Source organism: Triticum aestivum, chromosome 6B, assembly GCF_018294505.1.
Source record: "Triticum aestivum cultivar Chinese Spring chromosome 6B, IWGSC CS RefSeq v2.1, whole genome shotgun sequence".
Taxonomy (NCBI): domain Eukaryota; kingdom Viridiplantae; phylum Streptophyta; class Magnoliopsida; order Poales; family Poaceae; genus Triticum; species Triticum aestivum.
Genome location: NC_057810.1, coordinates 47659505 through 47677008, shown reverse-complemented (window position 1 = coordinate 47677008; position 17504 = coordinate 47659505). Strand labels below are relative to the sequence as shown.

General features: G+C 50.4%; 1 protein-coding gene across 1 annotated transcript; it reads right to left on the bottom strand.

Moving 5' to 3' along the window:
* Positions 1-1041: 1041 nt before the first annotated feature.
* LOC123135661 (glutamate receptor 3.1-like) lies at positions 1042-6719 on the bottom strand. The gene is made up of 7 exons (XM_044554841.1): positions 6580-6719; positions 4642-4980; positions 3192-4540; positions 2807-3084; positions 2412-2443; positions 1908-2314; positions 1042-1684 (listed from the first exon to the last, which is right to left on the bottom strand). The coding sequence occupies exons 2-7, from the start codon at positions 4904-4906 to the stop codon at positions 1235-1237; spliced, it is 2781 nt and encodes a 926-aa protein (XP_044410776.1). The 5' UTR covers positions 4907-4980; positions 6580-6719; the 3' UTR covers positions 1042-1234.
* Between the last annotated feature and the right edge of the window lie 10785 nt (positions 6720-17504).

The window sequence follows — 17504 nt, the reverse complement described above, 5'->3', positions numbered from 1 at the left end:
ATAGCTGGCATAACTATTGAATTAGAAGAAATCAGAAAAGAAACCCAGTATCACTAAAATAGACAAACCTGGTACCACTAATTAAGGCCTTGCTCCAGCAAGTGCAGCATCCCTGCAACAATTATATGTCTGTATACCGCTCCATTAGAATAGACACCCATGATGCTTTTACAAGTGTATTTAAAAGGAAAATGATGGCTTGGTTTGCATCTACCTACCACCCACTACTAACAACACTTGTGATTGGTATGGTATATTTCTCGGAGGTGCACGCAAGAAGCCAAGAACCAAAACAGATGCATTACAAACCTGCAAGAATTTCCACTTTTGAGAACAGTGGCTCGTTGTTCCAGTAAGATTTGAGAGAAACAAAAAGCTACTCCCTCCTTCCCATAATATAAGACGTTATTATATCTAATATGTGACGGAGGGAGTAGCTTGGGATTGATCTGATTCAGTTGCATCCCAGAACCACCAAAAAGATTTGCATCAATTGGAGCTAATCAATAAATAATTTTACAGTGTAGCCATAGAGTTAGAAAAACAAAAACCTAGTGTTGGCTTTCTTCTTAACTTTCCTAATAGGATCATAACTATTTATTCCTATGCTCTTTTTAATTATCTTCTTTATGAGTTGTGGAAGGTGCTAAACATTTTTCTACCGACCACCCTAAGATAAGCTTCAAAGCTGCCCTGAACAAAACTCAGACAAAACAGAGTATATAAGCCAATAAAAAGAAAACTAACATATCTTTCGGGTGGCTCCATCTAAACTAGTTTATGAACAAGCATCAAAAGCTTAGTACTACAATCTACAGGCATCGTCACACATCAAACGGTACTAACTCCAGCCGGCAGGATCAGTCCGCTGCATACTATCAAACTGAAGTGACACAATCCTACTGACGTGGAATAACCACACTACGCGCAATTGAACACATGAACAGATCACACCGCCAAACGCCAACTCTGAAGTGGCAAGATACCCAAAAAAATACAGTCATGCAAAGAATAAAGTGATCTATGTGGGAGAGAGGAGCATTTCGATATTTTTAATTTTTATTATCAACCCTTCCTTTAAGAAGTATTTGAACCCCCTCTATACATCCCTGGTGTTTGGCTTTCCAACCTAGGTTACCGGGACCTAGGTTAGTCGGCCGCATTGTTGCTTCACACAAAACAGTTGCCCCGCTGCTTTGGGAGATAAAGCACGAACTAGCTTTGTACACATGAACTAGCTTTCCATTTCAATAACGCTGGTGTTTCTGACTTCCATGGCCGGCCTTTCTATCTCAAGGGTAGTAAGGCTGCTCATCGGCGTTGCCGGCGTCGAGCTTCCAAGCAGGCTCATGGACCGCCTCTCGTCGTTCTTTGGTGGATCCTTGCCATGGACGAATGAGATGAATCTTCTCAGGCTCTTCCTCTGCTCATGCCTCAGGTATTTGCGTAGCATGATACCAAAGTAGATTAGCAACGCGAGGACACATGCCACGCCACAGATTAGGAACAGACCAAGGAAGCTCTCAAGGCGGAGCTGGTCTGAGTCAACAAACTCGCTGTTGTCAGTTGCGCACTCCCCTGTCTTGAGCCACTTGTCATGGATCCGCTGCAGCTCCCCATTCTCTGACAATGACAGGATTGCGGTGGAGAGGTCTACTTGCAAAGGGGAGTCCCTTGGAAATGCCTGGTGGAATGAACTTGTAAGGCACTACATTTTGATTTGTGAAACAAAGTAGGTGTAGATTTTAGACTTGCAGCCGCAGATAAGTGCAGATAATGTTGCATAATAAACTAGATAGTTGACACAACTATTCAAAGTTAAAACTGCTATTCCAGGATATTAACTTCAAAATATTTTGTTCTTACATTCTAATCTACATTAAAGAATATGGTTCAAATGTACTTACAAAGCCCCATCCTCTGCTGGTGAAATCTGTACCAGCTACCGCAATCTTGCAGTAGGTTGACAAAAACAGTTCAACATAGGGGTGCTCGTCAACAATGGCCATAACACCTCCTTCCTTAGGGCCTAGCTTGAGGGCTTCAGCGTATTCTTGTGGTGAACCGAGAGCTCTTAGCCTTGAACGTGAGATGTTGAGCTCCTTAACCATGTAGTCTTGTGCAAAAGAACCAACTTGGAAACCAATAGGATCATTGCTATTTTTCAGGTCATCGATTCCTTTTATAGAAGTATCAAGTTGTTGCACGGTCAGGATGGAAGTAAGACTCGCGGTATAGCTGGATACAATTATCAGAACAACAAATAGCCATATGATCAGGACACCACGCCCTGAGGCGCTCATAGTATTTTCTCCTGCGGGCAGATACAGATGAAATCACGAGCCATGCCTCAGAACAAAATGTTACCTATGGCCAAAAATACACATAATAGAGAAGGTTGGTTTACTCACTGTGTGCGAAGAACAACGTCGAAAAACTGAACCTGCAGGCAATCAAAATAGAAATTATAATCACATCTGAGAGCAAGGAATCACGCCATGATAAGAACATTTGTAATACACATATGGAGAAGTATGTGAAAACAGAAAAAATAGAGCAATGCATTATAAATATCATCAAGCGAATATATATACTGTGCATATATAGTAATCACTAGATCATTAAGATAATAGTTCATTGGTAATCACTAGATGCTTCATTTGGGTATGTTAACTGGCAACTGTTCTGAGGTGCTTGCTGTATGCAAACATATTGCACAAGACTTGTTGAAACATCAACATTTCTAACAAAACAGGAATGATATACTACAAGAAGACGATACAATAGGTGCAAGTCAGCTCCTTACCAGAAAATAGTTATTATTTGTTGACGTACTGAACCACGGAAATCATCATTGATCCGATGTTCAAGAACCCAAACAACCACACCCACAATAAGGAAGTACAACCCTGTAACACACCACGTCTCCAAAGTAAATGGCTGCAAGAATGCCCAGGACGATGTTATATGCTGTTTAACCGGAGCCAAGATAACTAAGCCTGTTTCAATGAATGGCTGGGTGAAATCAAAAGTTACTGTCCGCCTCATTGTAATTGCGATATCCCCTATAGCTGCATCGAATTCCTGCAGGATAAGACCCCCCCCCCCTGGTCAGCATGGTATGATGAAATGGTTTCTTCGATAAAGATGATGAAATGGTTAGAGGAAGAAAAAAGGCATTCCATACTTACATTTGATTCAATCATCTGTACGAGTTTGTCATAATTAGGATTTTCAGTACCATTCCCAAAAGGTACAAACTTGTAACTAACAGGATAAGGAAGCAAAGCCAATGCCTGAGTAAAGACATCGATGCAATAACCCTTCATTGACCCAGTAGAATTGTCTTTCGTGACAAACTCTTTGAAACTAAATCTGTTCGGAACACCAATTTTCAACTGCTTGGCATTAGAAGGAAAAACCCATCCTCGAGGCCTCTGTGCAGTCTCCCCAGGCCAAATAACATCATAGAGATGCTGATCAGCGAGAGAAATATTAGGAGGCTTTGAATATAGAGCCTCTGGAGAGACAGTCGACAACAAGCCAGAATAATTTGACCAAAAACCAATGGTCCGCACGCCATTTCCGATGATGCTTATGATGTCATATGCAGGATGAATTAGGTTGCCTCCAGCATCGAATTGCACTTGCCCAGACACCCCAGTGAAGTTTACCTTTCTAATCTTCTCCAATAATTTATTTCCCATGTCAGAAATGCTCATTGCTTCAAGGTGAAGAGTTCCTCCAGTTTCATCATGTAACATCGAGTCATTTGAAAAGGAAATCCTACCACCATCATCAAAGAAGGCATCCAGAGCCCGAGCTACTGCCCAGACACTATCATAAACATAAAAACCATAAGTATTTACACGAAGATCACTATAGTTGTACTTTTTACTTTGAGTGCTCCATTTGGAGACCAAATTACTCTTCATCTTTGAGTTGGGGATATGTGGCCGTAAAGTAAGAACACCTTGCAGGCCAGATATAGTCTCAGCAGGAACTGATGAATTAGTATCAAGATATGCAGACAGCCAGTCAGTTGCAATCCACACATAGCCGTTGCCCATCATGTTCAGTTGTTTTGCCATAGAGAAAAGCTTGAGTCCAGGTTCAGCTCCAGTATGGAGAATGATAACACGAGACTCCATATAACTAACACTAACCAACAAATTTATGAGCTCACTTCTTTTAGCATTGGAAGGAAACCCAACCTTGTGGGAGATTTTGCAGCGCTTTAAAGCGAGTGCATCATCCAAAGCAGCAACGCCATTTCGACCATAAACATTGTCAATGTATATGGCGGTCACTATCTTCCAGTGGTTGTAGTCAACAACTTCTGCCACAGCCGCCATTTGATAGAGGTCATTGGGACCAGTCCTGACAAAGAACGGGAACTGTATCGATGAAAGAGTTGCATCAGAAGCAAAGGACATCAAAGGGACTCGAAGCTCATTTGCTACATATGAAATGATATGAGAAATTGTAGAGCACTGAGGGCCAATGAGTGCAATAACATCAGTCTCCATGAACTGCAAAGCTGATACAAGGAATACGCGGTATTATTGTCACAACTCCACAAGAGAAGCAAAAACTATATCAACAATACCAAATGAATGTGTGGTATTAAAGCTAACGTACCTTGAACCATGCCAAGGAAACCATCAAAGCAATTTGTATCCTTGATTTGAACCTTTAGTGTAGTTCCATTTAGAACTGTTGGATCAGAGTTGATATCTTCCAGGGCTGCATGGATGGCAACCACGGCAACACCTCCAGTGGTGGAGTTAAATTGAAGAATAGACCCAATATTCACAACAAGAGGCCTCGCAGCTAAACTCTTGCAGATGCCATTAGGAAACAGAAGCAGAGAGAGAACCAACAACATGAGAAAAGATATCTCCATTGTGCCTCAAATGGTGCAAAGTCTACTGGATGCTTGTCTTCATGTTAGCAAAATACTTATGTGTTAGAAACCCCCTGTAGAAAAAAAAAACATAGAGCAGATGTTATCGTGGTACCAATGCATAATTCTTGCATTCTTTAAAGTAACAAAGTCCATGTTAAAGAGCACCATTATTTGAAGCCTCAGCCCAAACGTTGAAAGGAAAACAACAACAAAGAAGCAAATATCAATTTTGAATGAAGCAGTTACAGTAATTAAAAACCCGACGGATTGAATATCGCGAGGAAAAGCAACTTGGGAGAAAAATGACAGATGATTCGACTAAACACATTAAGTAAATACACCAAATCTCAAGCAACACAAAAAGAATTGTATGTGACTGATTTATACTACTATTAGGAAGGTACAGTTGCAAAGTTGGGCCAACAAGCATCCAAGAAAGTCAAGAAGCAATGTGGTCCTTGAGCTAAAGCCAAAACATGTGGCGTGGCCATACTACTCTCAACAGATTCCAGTTTCCAGCACATAAATGTGCAGGAGCAGGTACCAAACTTTGGATTATGCCCTTGTCTCAATCAGACAACAAACAGACAAACAAAACAGAGCATACAACTTTATATATACTATGCTTAAGACCGGGTGCTTCCTGCAACCAAACAAATGACGGTAAACGGTAAACAAAGAGCGCACGCCCCGGCATTTTCGTCCGCTTCATGCACAGCTTCAGCAACTGACGGTAAACGGACTGAAATCTCAATTTGAATGAAGCAATTGCAGTGATAAAAAATGGATTGAATACGGCAAAGAAAGCGACTTGAGAGAACAATGACAGACGATTTGACAAAAAAACTTTAAGGAAATGCACCCATTTCTAGTAAGCAACACAAAAGTTTGGTCTGTGCCTCATTTATATTAACCATCTATCTATACCATTACTAGGAAGGTACAGTTCCAAGGCTGGACCGACAAGCATCCAAGAAAGTCAAGAAGCAATATGTGGTCCGTAAGTGAAAGACAAAACGTTTGGCGTGGCAAATGCTACTCTCAACAGATTCCAGTTTCCACACACTTTTGCTATGCAAGAGCATAGAGAACAAAAGCTGTATCCGCACAAACTTTGGATTACGCCCACGAAACAGACGACTATACTTGTGCTATGCTTAAGATGGAACAAACATTCAAGCAGACAGCAAGCAAACAAACAGAACATACAACTTTTTCTTTCCAAGTGGGAACATACAACCTTGTAGTACTATATGCTTAAGAATTAAGATGGGATGCTTCCTGCAAAGAGGAAGCAATGCTTGGAATTGCAAGCAAGCAAACAACCTGAGCACAAATCCCTGCATTTCGTGCACATTTTCAGCAACTGACTGTAAACGGACTGAAACCTGGAAGAACTGATACGAGACCAGCCGGACAGAGGTACACCCTGCACAATCCATCGAACACCTTGAGGACGGGCACGCAGGAGTAGACCCAGGGCAACAGCCGGCAGGGCCGCCATTACCGGGGGGTCAATCCACAACCAGTGCCCTCGGATTCCTCAATGAGATCCCAAGAAACGTCGGGAATGGCGGCATTGGCTGGCAGCACCGCAGCAGAGAAGTACTGTAGGACTGTAGGGGGCGGGCGGGGATTCGAGAGCAAGCACAGAGAGAGATTCGACTTACGGGTTGGATTCGGCCCCCGCCAAGAGGAAATGTCGGCCTCCCGACGGACGCTGGCGGCTGCTGCCGCCGCGGCGCCGGTCGACGACGACGACGGAGAGTAGACTGAGAGCCGACCGCGAGCTGCTTCTGTCGGCGGTGGAGCTCAATATTTTATTTTGAGTGAGTGGTATTTATAGCGGAGGTGGGCTGCGAAGAAAGAGGGGGACGGAGACGGTGGTAACCTTGCACGATGACAGGCGGGGCCCACCCCGGATATTGGACTGTCATGGGATTGATTAAGTTGACCCAAGTCTAGATTATACCACAAAGATAAACAAATAAATTAAGGTTTTAAAATGTTTGCACCGAATGGAACATCTCCTGTTAAATGTGGTTTCAAAAAATATGAAGATTTTTTTTCATATGATTTAGTCATAACTCATAAATAAATACTCCCTCCGTCTCAAAATAACTGTCTCAAACTTAGTATACAAATTTATACTAGAGCTAGTACAAAGTTGAGACACTTATTTTAAGACGGAGAGAGTATCAAATAGCGAGACACATGTGGCGGTTCCATCAATTTTAAACCCCGCGACTTCGATCCGGCCTTCAGTAGGCATTTGTTTTAAGTGTGCGTGGTGGTGTGATTGTGTGCGTGTACGTCAATGTTGTTTCTCCAAAAAAGAAAGGAAAACTATGCAAGCAACCTGCATTGAAGAACCCTAGCTAGAGTGTGTGACCGGCCAAAGAAAGGTACTAGATCGGATTCTGATGATCTTTGTGCAGGGTGAGACGATGCAGATTAGCATGCCCGATCGCAAACAAAATGTAGTCTTGCTAAGTCTCATTCGATACTATATCCGTGAGATCTTATAATGAGACAGGTGAAAAAAAAATGGTTTTTTTTCTTTTTCTCTCTACATGTTATGTCATTGGACTAAGAGTTGGTTAAATCTCAGTCGACTGAGACCTAGCGACACCCAACAAAATAACCGCCAAATGATCCAAGTCAACCTCAGCTTGTTAGTTCAGCTGGCATTAGAAACTAAGATCAATCAAACGCGTGTCACGAGCTCAACACGGAGCCATGACTAAGACTAATCAAGCACCTAGCAAGATTACAAAGGTGAGGCGAGGATTTTGTGCTGATTGCACACAGTTTGTAGAAACTTGGTTGCTTCATCTTCATGTGAAGTTCATGCATTTCAATCCTTACAAAAAGGAAAATTAAGTCCATGCATTTCCAGGCAGAATATATTCCTCCGTTCCTAAACATATGTCTTTTCAGAGGTTTCAATATAGGCTACATATGAAGCAAAATAAGTGAATCTACATACGAAGTAAAATGAGTATGTTGCATGCAGCCTTATTCTTAGTCCGCCTGTGTCGGGGGTTGGGTGCGCCATATGCCAAAGGATGGCTTATCATGGTGGGGGCGAGTAGAACGTCGCCGGTGCCTGGAAACGGGATGAGGCGCAGACATGCACGCCGGCGAATCTTACCCAGCTTCGGGGCTCTCCGGGGAGATAACACCCCTACTGCTGCTCTGCGGGGTCTCCGCATGGTCACTATGGCGAAATGGTTACAAGGGTGCTCCTAGAGCTGTATCGGGAGGCGGGAGGGAGCTAGGCTGGCTCTCTCCTCCCCTGTTTATGTGTCTAACTCTATCAAGGGCCGAACCCTTTGCATGGGTGTCCCGGGGGAGTTATATAGGCCTACCCCCCGGGGGTACAATAGTAATTTGACTGGACGTGGCCCCCAGCCGTCTGTCTCTCATGCCGCCGTCCTTCCTGCCGGCTTCTGGGGCCCGCCGACTGGTGGGTCCCGCGGACAGGCCGCACACTGTGCAGCACTCTGGATGACGCAAGCTTGGTCATGGGGTCATGGCAACAGTGCCGCCGTCTGTCAGGCGATCACTGTCGCCACTCCCCATCCAATCTGGTTTATGGTTGGTGGGGCCCTGGCAGGGAGGCGGCCGACTTCGTGGAGGCCGACTCCCTCAGGGCCGTCTTCGGGCGTTCTGGCCGTCTCTGATTCACCCACTGACGGGTGGCCCTGCGATCTCTGGGCCGTACAAGCCGGCGTCGTGGGCACAGTGCTTCATGCACTGTGGCTGAGGTCAGGGGAGGCATGGCAACAGTGCCGCGCCTCACCAGAGATCTCCCGGCGATACGGCTCACTGTAGCCATGCCCACCCCTCGTAGGTAGGAAGGAACGGCCACGTCGGGGCCGTGCCCTGCATCGGTCTTCGTGAAACGTCGCGGGCCGACTCCCGTAGTCGGCACTCCTGGAGGTCGCAGGCCGGGAGTCGGCTTACTTTGAAGTCATCGTTAGGGACTCGGCTTCTCGGGGGATCGCCCTCTGAGACTCGGCCTCTCCGAAGGTCGCCGGCTGGGACTCGGCCAGAGGGGCGCGGCCTGCCCCGATGTCTTGAAAGATCCTGGGTCCCGGGTCGGCCTACCCGTGGCCCATTACTCCGACAGTAGTCCCCGAAGCTGGTGAATCCCAGTGGGCGTTGCCTCGTGGGGCTTCAACAGTTTCAATCTTCCCAGCGCCGATTCTGAGACTCGGCCGCTGTTTCTTCGGGCCGACTCGCCCAAGTCGGACTTGTTCAGCGAGGGGCCATTATTCGTAAGTCGTGGTGGGAACATAGGCGGCGTATCGGATACGCTTCCCTGCCGCCATTGAGACGGTCCTATCGCGCGGCGCCACGTGGGGAGGATAGTCTGCCCACCCACGCGCGTGACGGGACGGGCCGCCAGGTGGGGCCCGCCATTACCACGCCTCGGCTTCCGAGCGGATCCGCTGCGGCCGCGGACGGTTGGCATCCCCACGTTGTTACTGCACACAGTAACTTCGTGGGGTAAATCGTGGGCGGCGTGGGGCCTCGGGCGCAGTTAATCCCACGTCCGCCCCCTCGGCTCCTCAGCCCGTAGGGCTATAAATAGGCGGGGAGGAGCGGGGCGGCACTGTGCGCACACCCTCTCCCCCGCTCTCTTGCCTTCTCTTCTTCCTCTGCCGCGAGCCAAAGCATCCTCTCTCGTCGGCGATGAGCTCTTCCTCTGCCGCGCCCCCCGCCTCGCGCTCCGGCGTGTGGGACGGCTCGGACGTGGAGGTGGAGCACATTGATTTTCTCCGCCGGACCCGCCGCCTCCCCGGCGCAGACCTGGTGCACGCCTGTCCCGCGCCGGCGGGAGAGCTCCGGCCCGCGCCGGAGGAGGGCGAGCGGGTCATCTTCCGCTCGCACCTAATGCACGGGCTGGAGCTGCCGGCGAGCGGGTTCTTCCGCTCGTTTCTGGAGTTCCACAAGCTTCAGCCGCACCACCTCACCCCAAACACGGTGGTGCTTCTTTCCGCCTTCGCCACTCTGTGCGAAGGCTACCTCGGCGTTCTCCCCACCCTCGAGCTGTGGGGGGAGTTTTTATCTTCGAAGCTCGGTACTCAAGCCGCCGGCACGCCGGCTCAGTGCGGCACCTACATCGCGGTGCGGCGCTCAACGGCCGACAACCCTTTCCCACCCATCTCATTGGTGAAGTCGGTGAAGATGTGGCAGAAATCTTACTTCTACGTGAAGAACACCTCCACCGACGGCGACTGGGTCAACTTGCCGCCCTTCGACCCCGAGCCTCTGACTGGCAGGCTTGCCAGTTGGTCCCACCGGTCCAAGTCACTGTCCCCCTCCGGAGCCGGCTCCGTGGCGCGACTCCGAGTTCTGCTGCAGTCGGAGGGCCTCGTCGGCTCCGATCTTCTGGCCGCCTTCGTGGCGCGCCGAGTCCTCCCACTCCAGGGCCGGCCTCACCTCATCTGTCAGATGAGCGGCCGCCACGATCCGAGACGGCTGTGCACCAAGGAAATGCCCCGCGGGGAGGTGGCGAACTTGGTGAACCACATCGCGCACTAAGAGTTCACGGAGAACTGGCAGTTCAGCAAGGAGCCGTACTCGCGCGACAACCCCCCTCCAATGGTAAGTCGCATCCTTCTGTAGCTTGATTCTCTTTGCAGCCGACTCCCGGCCTCTAATCATCGCTGGTTTCTTCAGAGTCCCCTCACGGCGCCCGCAGCCGGCGCCATGAGAGAGCCCCGCGACTACGTCCCAGATCGCGAGGACAGCGATGTCGACGACCCCGACTTGGGGGCGGCGGCGCTGGAGGCCGACGCCGAAGGCGGCGGAGAGAGGGCGGACGGCGGCCTCAGGCCGTCGGCCACCTTCGCCGACTGGCCCGAGGACGACGTCGACGTGGAAGTCGTGCTGCGCCGCCAGCCGAGGGCCGGCCCCTCCGGCCAAGTCGGTGCGAAGAGGCGTCACGCCGGGCCGAGCGCGCCCGGCGGCAAACAGAAGAAGTTCAAGGGGGCGGCCGCCGCGACCAAGCGGGAGGAGGCGGCCGCGAAGGCCAACCACTTCCAAAGGGAAGTGAGAAGGCCCCCGCTAGTTTCCGCGTAAGTCTTTTTCACTCTTTCGTTTTCTTTGTTGGATCTTATCCGAGTCTTCTTTGATTTTCCCCTCCGGTCTTCTCCAGAGCTCCCCTCTCCCTTGAGAGAGCCGCCGTCCCCTCTGTCATGGGGTCGGTGGAGACATCCGCCAACACTCGGCGGGTCGATCCCGTCGTCGACCTTTGGGAGGCGACGGAACGGAACGCGCGGGAGAAGCGCGATGAAGAGGAGGCCGACCGCCTGGAGAAGGCGGAGGCTGAGAAGGCGGCCGCCAACGCTCAGAGGAAACTGGAGGAGGCCGAAAACACCGCCGCGGCGAAACGGCGTGCTGAGGAGGCCGCGCGTCGCCGCTCGGCGATGCTCGTCCCTCCGTTGTCGTCGGCGCCACCGGCTCTTGAGTTCACGGGGCAGACCGGGGAGGTCGGCACCGTGAACCCTCTCGCGGAGGAGGGCGGCGATGCTTCAGGCTCGGACACCCACGCGCCGCCTCCGCCGCCTCCGCCACCGTCTGGGAGGCCGCACGGCAAGCAGCCGGTGGGCCCGCAGGATCCACCGACCACGGACGACGCCGAGGCGCGGCTGCTTCTTCAAGTCGCCGTGCCGGCGCGCCGCCGGCTTGAGAGGACGAGCTCGGCGCCGCGAGCTCGGGAGACTGGCGCGGCCAGCTCGGCGAGTCTGGACGTCGAGGCCTCCAGTGCCGCGCCCACCGGCTGGTTGCGCGGAGGCGGCACCGGCCCGCTGAACCAGGCCCTCCTGGACGTCCAGGCAAAGCTGCGCGCGGAAAGCGACGCCCTCCAAGTCAGCACCAGAGCGCATCTGGCCGTGAGGACATCCGTCCGAGTAAGCTTCCTTCTCTTTTTTAATTCTTGTCTTTCTCTGTGGGGGCGCGCCAGCGCACCCACTAGGTGTAGTCCCCGAGTTCCGGGCCGGCTGCTGAGCAGGCGGTTCGGAACTCCCTCTAGTGAGCTCCGAGTACTAACTTTTGCCTTTGCCGGCTTTTTGCAGGAATATCATAATCTCCGCGCCACTGTCTTCAACCGCAACGTCGAGGAGCTGAAGAAGCGGACCGCCGACCTGACGGAAAGCCGAGGTGAGTTATTTCTTCCTTCTTCGCGGGGGCGCGGTGGCGCACCCGCGGGCTGTAGTCCCCGAGATTCGGGCCGACTGCTGAGCAGTCGGGCCGGATCTCCCCGGCGATCTATCCTCCTTCTTCTCCGCGGGGGCGCGCTGGCGCGCCCGCGGGCTGTAGTCCCCGAGATTCGGGCCGACTGCTGAGCAGTCGGGCCGGATCTCCCCGGCGATCTACCTTACTGATGACTTTCTTGTCTTCCTCTTCGCTCTTCAGGCGCCAACGCCGCCCTCCAGGAGCAGCTGGGCGAGGCCAACACTGCTCGTCGCGCCAAGAAAGAGGAGTGCGACAGGCTCGCCAAAGAGCGCGATCTGCTGGCGGCGCAGCTGGCCGAGCAGAAGGAGTTGCTCCGGAAGGCGCAGGATGACGCCAAGTCACGGGAGGATGCCCTCATGGCCAAGTTCGAGGTCGAACGCTCCGCCTGGACTGATCGGGAGGCGATGCTGACCTCCGGCTACCACGAGCTTGAGGATATTGTCGACGGTAAGTCTTTTTCGCTTCTTTGGTCTTCCGACTCTGTGTCGGGCTGATTTCTGATTTCCCGACTATCTTCTTTTCTGTCTTGGCAGACTTCTTTCCCGGCCATTCCCAAGCCGTCCCTCTGGCCATCGAGGCGGCTCGGGAGGCGCGAAGGGCGAAGGGTGAGGTGATTGCTGCCAACGCCCCCCGAACCATCGACGAGCAGCTTCTGAGCATCGGGGCTCGTCTTCGTCCTGCTCATCGGCTGCTACGCCGTCTTCAGCGTGCCGGTGCCCAAGTGGTTGCCGCCCTGTGGCCGGACGTGCCGGCTCTTCGCACCGCCAGTCGGACTGCCGACTGGCTGGAAGTCACCGCCGGCCGCCTTGAGGCTTGGAAGGGCTTCTCGGCTCGGGCCGGAGCACGCCGGACCTTGGAGTTCGTCAAGGGGTGGTATCCGGGGCTGGACCTGGACCGTCTGGCCGCATTCCGGTCAGAGGCCCAGGCCGAGCTGGAGGCCGTAGAAGGCGCCCTTGTCGAGCGCGCGGCGGCCATCGCCGAGTACACGGACACCAGCGTCTTCGTGCCCGAGCGGACTGAAGGCGGCGAGGAGGCACCGCCGGACTGGTTCGGGATGAACCCGGAGTACGAGGAAGACTCGGCGGAAGTGATTGACTCCAGCGCCGAGGAGGAGGACGAGTCGGAGGACGGAGGCGAGGAGGGGGCGCCAGAAGACGAAGCAGGCGGCCAGCCTCAGCCCGATCGCGCCTCCAGCAACGAGCCGCGTGGGGATAAGGCGACCGCCGCCGGAGGCGACCAGGCCAAGACCGCCCAGCCGACTGCCCCGGCATCCGACACCGCCGTCACCTCCGATCCTCCGGCCCCGGAGGCCGCCTCCTAGATTTCTTCTGTTTATCTATCTTTATTAACTTTTTGCAAGACTTGTTAGATTCGAACAATTCCACCCCCGGGGTGTATCCTGAATTCTTATTCGGAGATTCGGCCGAGGGCCTATGTAAATATTTATCTAATTTCCGCCTTTCCTTGCTTATTGCTCCTTGGGCTTTTTCCTTTTCCGCCTTCATTTAGTTGCCGCCTTGCCGGCTGGGCAGCCGCTTCGCGGACTGTCGCCGGGTCAAGTGCTTGGCTACTTCAGGGAGGCAAGTACTTAGCCATTTAGAGTTTTTCTAGCAAATCGGCGAGGAAGCGACAGGCCGACTATTCGAGAGTCGGCTATCCTTGATAAAAGTCGAGACAGCGAGCCGACTGCTCATGAGTCGGCTCGGTGGGGGGAGGCTGGTAGCCGCCTTGGGCTATGCGTAAGCTTTTAGGTCCTTAGCCATTTTTCATGCGTGCGCTCGTTCTTGCTTGTCCCCTGCCTACCGACAGTCGCTCTGCGAGCTGCGGCTTTCGATAGGAGACGGCTTGAGCGCAACACATTGTTGGGTTTCGTAGTAATTTCAAAAATTTTCCTACGCACACGCAAGATCATGTGATGCATAGCAACGAGGGGAGAGTATTGTCTACGTACCCAACGCAGACCGACTGCGGAAGCGATGACACGACGTAGAGGAAGTAGTCGTACGTCTTCTCGATCCAACCGATCAAGCACCGAAACTACGGCACCTCCGAGTTCGAGCACACGTTCAGCTCGATGACGATCCCCGGACTCCGATCCAGCAAAGTGTCGGGGAAGAGTTTCGTCAGCACGACGGCGTGGTGACGATCTTGATGAACTACAGCAGCAGGGCTTCGCCTAAACTCCGCTACAGTATTATCGAGGAATATGGTGGCAGGGGGCACCGCACACGGCTAAGGAATCGATCACGTGGATCAACTTGTGTCAACTTATGTGTTTTGGGGTGCCTCTACCTCAGCATATAAAGGAGCCAAGGGGGGAGAGGGGCGCCGGCCAGGGAGGAGGGCGCAGGAGGAGTCCTACTCCTACCGGGAGTAGGACTCCCCCCCCAATCCTATTCCAACTAGGATTCCCAAGGGGGAAAGAGGGAGAGGGGTGGCCGGCCACCTCTCCTAGTCCTAATAGGACTAGGGGAAGGGGGGAGGCGCGCAGCCCCCTTGGGCTGCCCCTTTCTCCTTTCCACTAAGGCCCATGATGGCCCATATGGTTCCCGGGGGGTTCCGGTAACCTCACGGTAACCCGGTAAAATCCCGATTTCACCCGGAACACTTCCGATGTCCAAACATAGGCTTCCAATATATCAATCTTTATGTCTCGACCATTTCGAGACTCCTCGTCATGTCCGTGATCACATCCGGGACTCCGAACAACCTTCGGTACATCAAAATGCATAAACTCATAATATAACTGTCATCGTAACCTTAAGCGTGCGGACCCTACGGGTTCGAGAACAATGTGGACATGACCGAGACACGTCTCCGGTCAATAACCAATAGCGGGACCTGGATGCCCATATTGGCTCCTACATATTCTACGAAGATCTTTATCGGTCAGACCGCATAACAACATACGTTGTTCCCTTTGTCATCGGTATGTTACTTGCCCGAGATTCGATCGTCGGTATCCAATACCTAGTTCAATCTCGTTACCGGCAAGTCTCTTTACTCGTTCCGTAATACATCATCTCACAACTAACATATTAGTTGTAATGCTTGCAAGGCTTATGTGATGTGTATTACCGAGAGGGCCCAGAGATACCTCTCCGACAATCGGAGTGACAAATCCTAATCTCGAAATACGCCAACCCAACATCGACCATTGGAGACACCTGTAGTACTCCTTTATAATCACCCAGTTACGTTGTGACGTTTGGTAGTACCCAAAGTGTTCCTCCGGTAAACGGGAGTTGCATAATCTCATAGTCATAGGAACATGTATAAGTCATGAAGAAAGCAATAGCAACATACTAAACAATCGGGTGCTAAGCTAATGGAATGGGTCATGTCAATCAGATCATCCTACTAATGATGTGACCTCGTTAATCAAATAACAACTCATTGTTCATGGTTAGGTAACATAACCATCTTTGATTAACGAGCTAGTCAAGTAGAGGCATACTAGTGACACTCTGTTTGTCTATGTATTCACACATGTATTATGTTTCCGGTAAATACAATTCTAGCATGAATAATAAACATTTATCATGATTATGAGGAAATAAATAATAACTTTATTATTGCCTCTAGGGCATATTTCCTTCAGTCTCCCACTTGCACTAGAGTCAATAATCTAGATTACACTGTAATGATTCTAACACCCATGGAGCTTTGGTGTTGATCATGTTTTGCTCGTGGAAGAGGCTTAGTCAACGGGTCTGCAACATTCAGATCCGTATGTATCTTGCAAATCTCTATGTCTCCCACCTGGACTAGATCCCGGATGGAGTTGAAGCGTCTCTTGATGTGTTTGGTCCTTTTGTGAAATCTGGATTCCTTTGCCAAGGCAATTGCACCAGTATTGTCACAAAAGATTTTCATTGGACCCGATGCACTAGGTATGACACCTAGATCGGATATGAACTCCTTCATCCTGACTCCTTCATTTGCTGCTTCCGAAGCAGCTATGTATTCCGCTTCACATGTAGATCCCGCTACGATGCTTTGTTTAGAACTGCACCAACTGACAGCTCCACCGTTTAATGTAAACACGTATCCGGTTTGCGATTTAGAATCGTCCGGATCAGTGTCAAAGCTTGCATCAACGTAACCTTTTACGATGAGCTCTTTGTCACCTCCATATATGAGAAACATATCCTTAGTCCTTTTCAGGTATTTCAGGATGTTCTTGACCGCTATCCAGTGATCCACTCCTGGATTACTTTGGTACCTCCCTGCTAAACTTATAGCAAGGCATACATCAGGTCTGGTACACAGCATTGCATACATGATAGATCCTATGGCTGATGCATAGGGAACATCTTTCATATTCTCTCTATCTTCTGCAGTGGTCGGGCATTGAGTCTTACTCAATTTCACACCTTGTAACACAGGCAAGAACCCTTTCTTTGCTTGATCCATTTTGAACTTCTTCAAAATTTTGTCAAGGTATGTGCTTTGTGAAAGTCCAATTAAGCGTTTTGATCTATCTCTATAGATCTTAATGCCTAATATCTAAGCAGCTTCACCGAGGTCTTTCATTGAAAAACTTTTATTCAAGTATCCCTTTATGCTATCCAGAAATTTTATATCATTTCCAATCAGTAATATGTCATCCACATATAATATCAGAAATGCTACAGAGCTCCCACTCACTTTCTTGTAAATACAGGCTTCTCCGAAAGTCTGTATAAAACCAAATGCTTTGATCACACTATCAAAACGTTTATTCCAACTCCGAGAGGCTTGCACCAGTCCATAAATGGATCGCTGGAGTTTGCACACTTTGTTAGCTTCCTTTGGATCGACAAAACCTTCCGGTTGCATCATATATAACTCTTCTTCCAGAAATCCATTCAGGAATGCAGTTTTGACATCCATCTGCCAAATTTCATAATCATAAAATGCGGCAATCGCTAACATGATTCGGACGGACTTAAGCATCGCTACGGGTGAGAAGGTCTCATCGTAGTCAATCCCTTGAACTTGCCGAAAACCTTTTGCGACAAGTCGAGCTTTGTAGACAGTAACATTACCATCAGCGTCAGTCTTCTTCTTAAAGATCCATTTATTCTCAATTGCTTGCCGATCATCGGGCAAGTCAACCAAAGTCCATACTTTGTTCTCATACATGGATCCCATCTCAGATTTCATGGCTTCAAGCCACTTTGCGGAATCTGGGCTCACCATCGCTTCTTCATAGTTCGTAGGTTCATCATGATCTAGTAGCATGACTTCCAGAACAGGATTACCGTACCACTCTGGCGCGGATCTTACTCTGGTTGATCTACGAAGTTCAGTAGTATCTTGATCTGAAGTTTCATGATCATTATCATTGGCTTCCTCACTAACT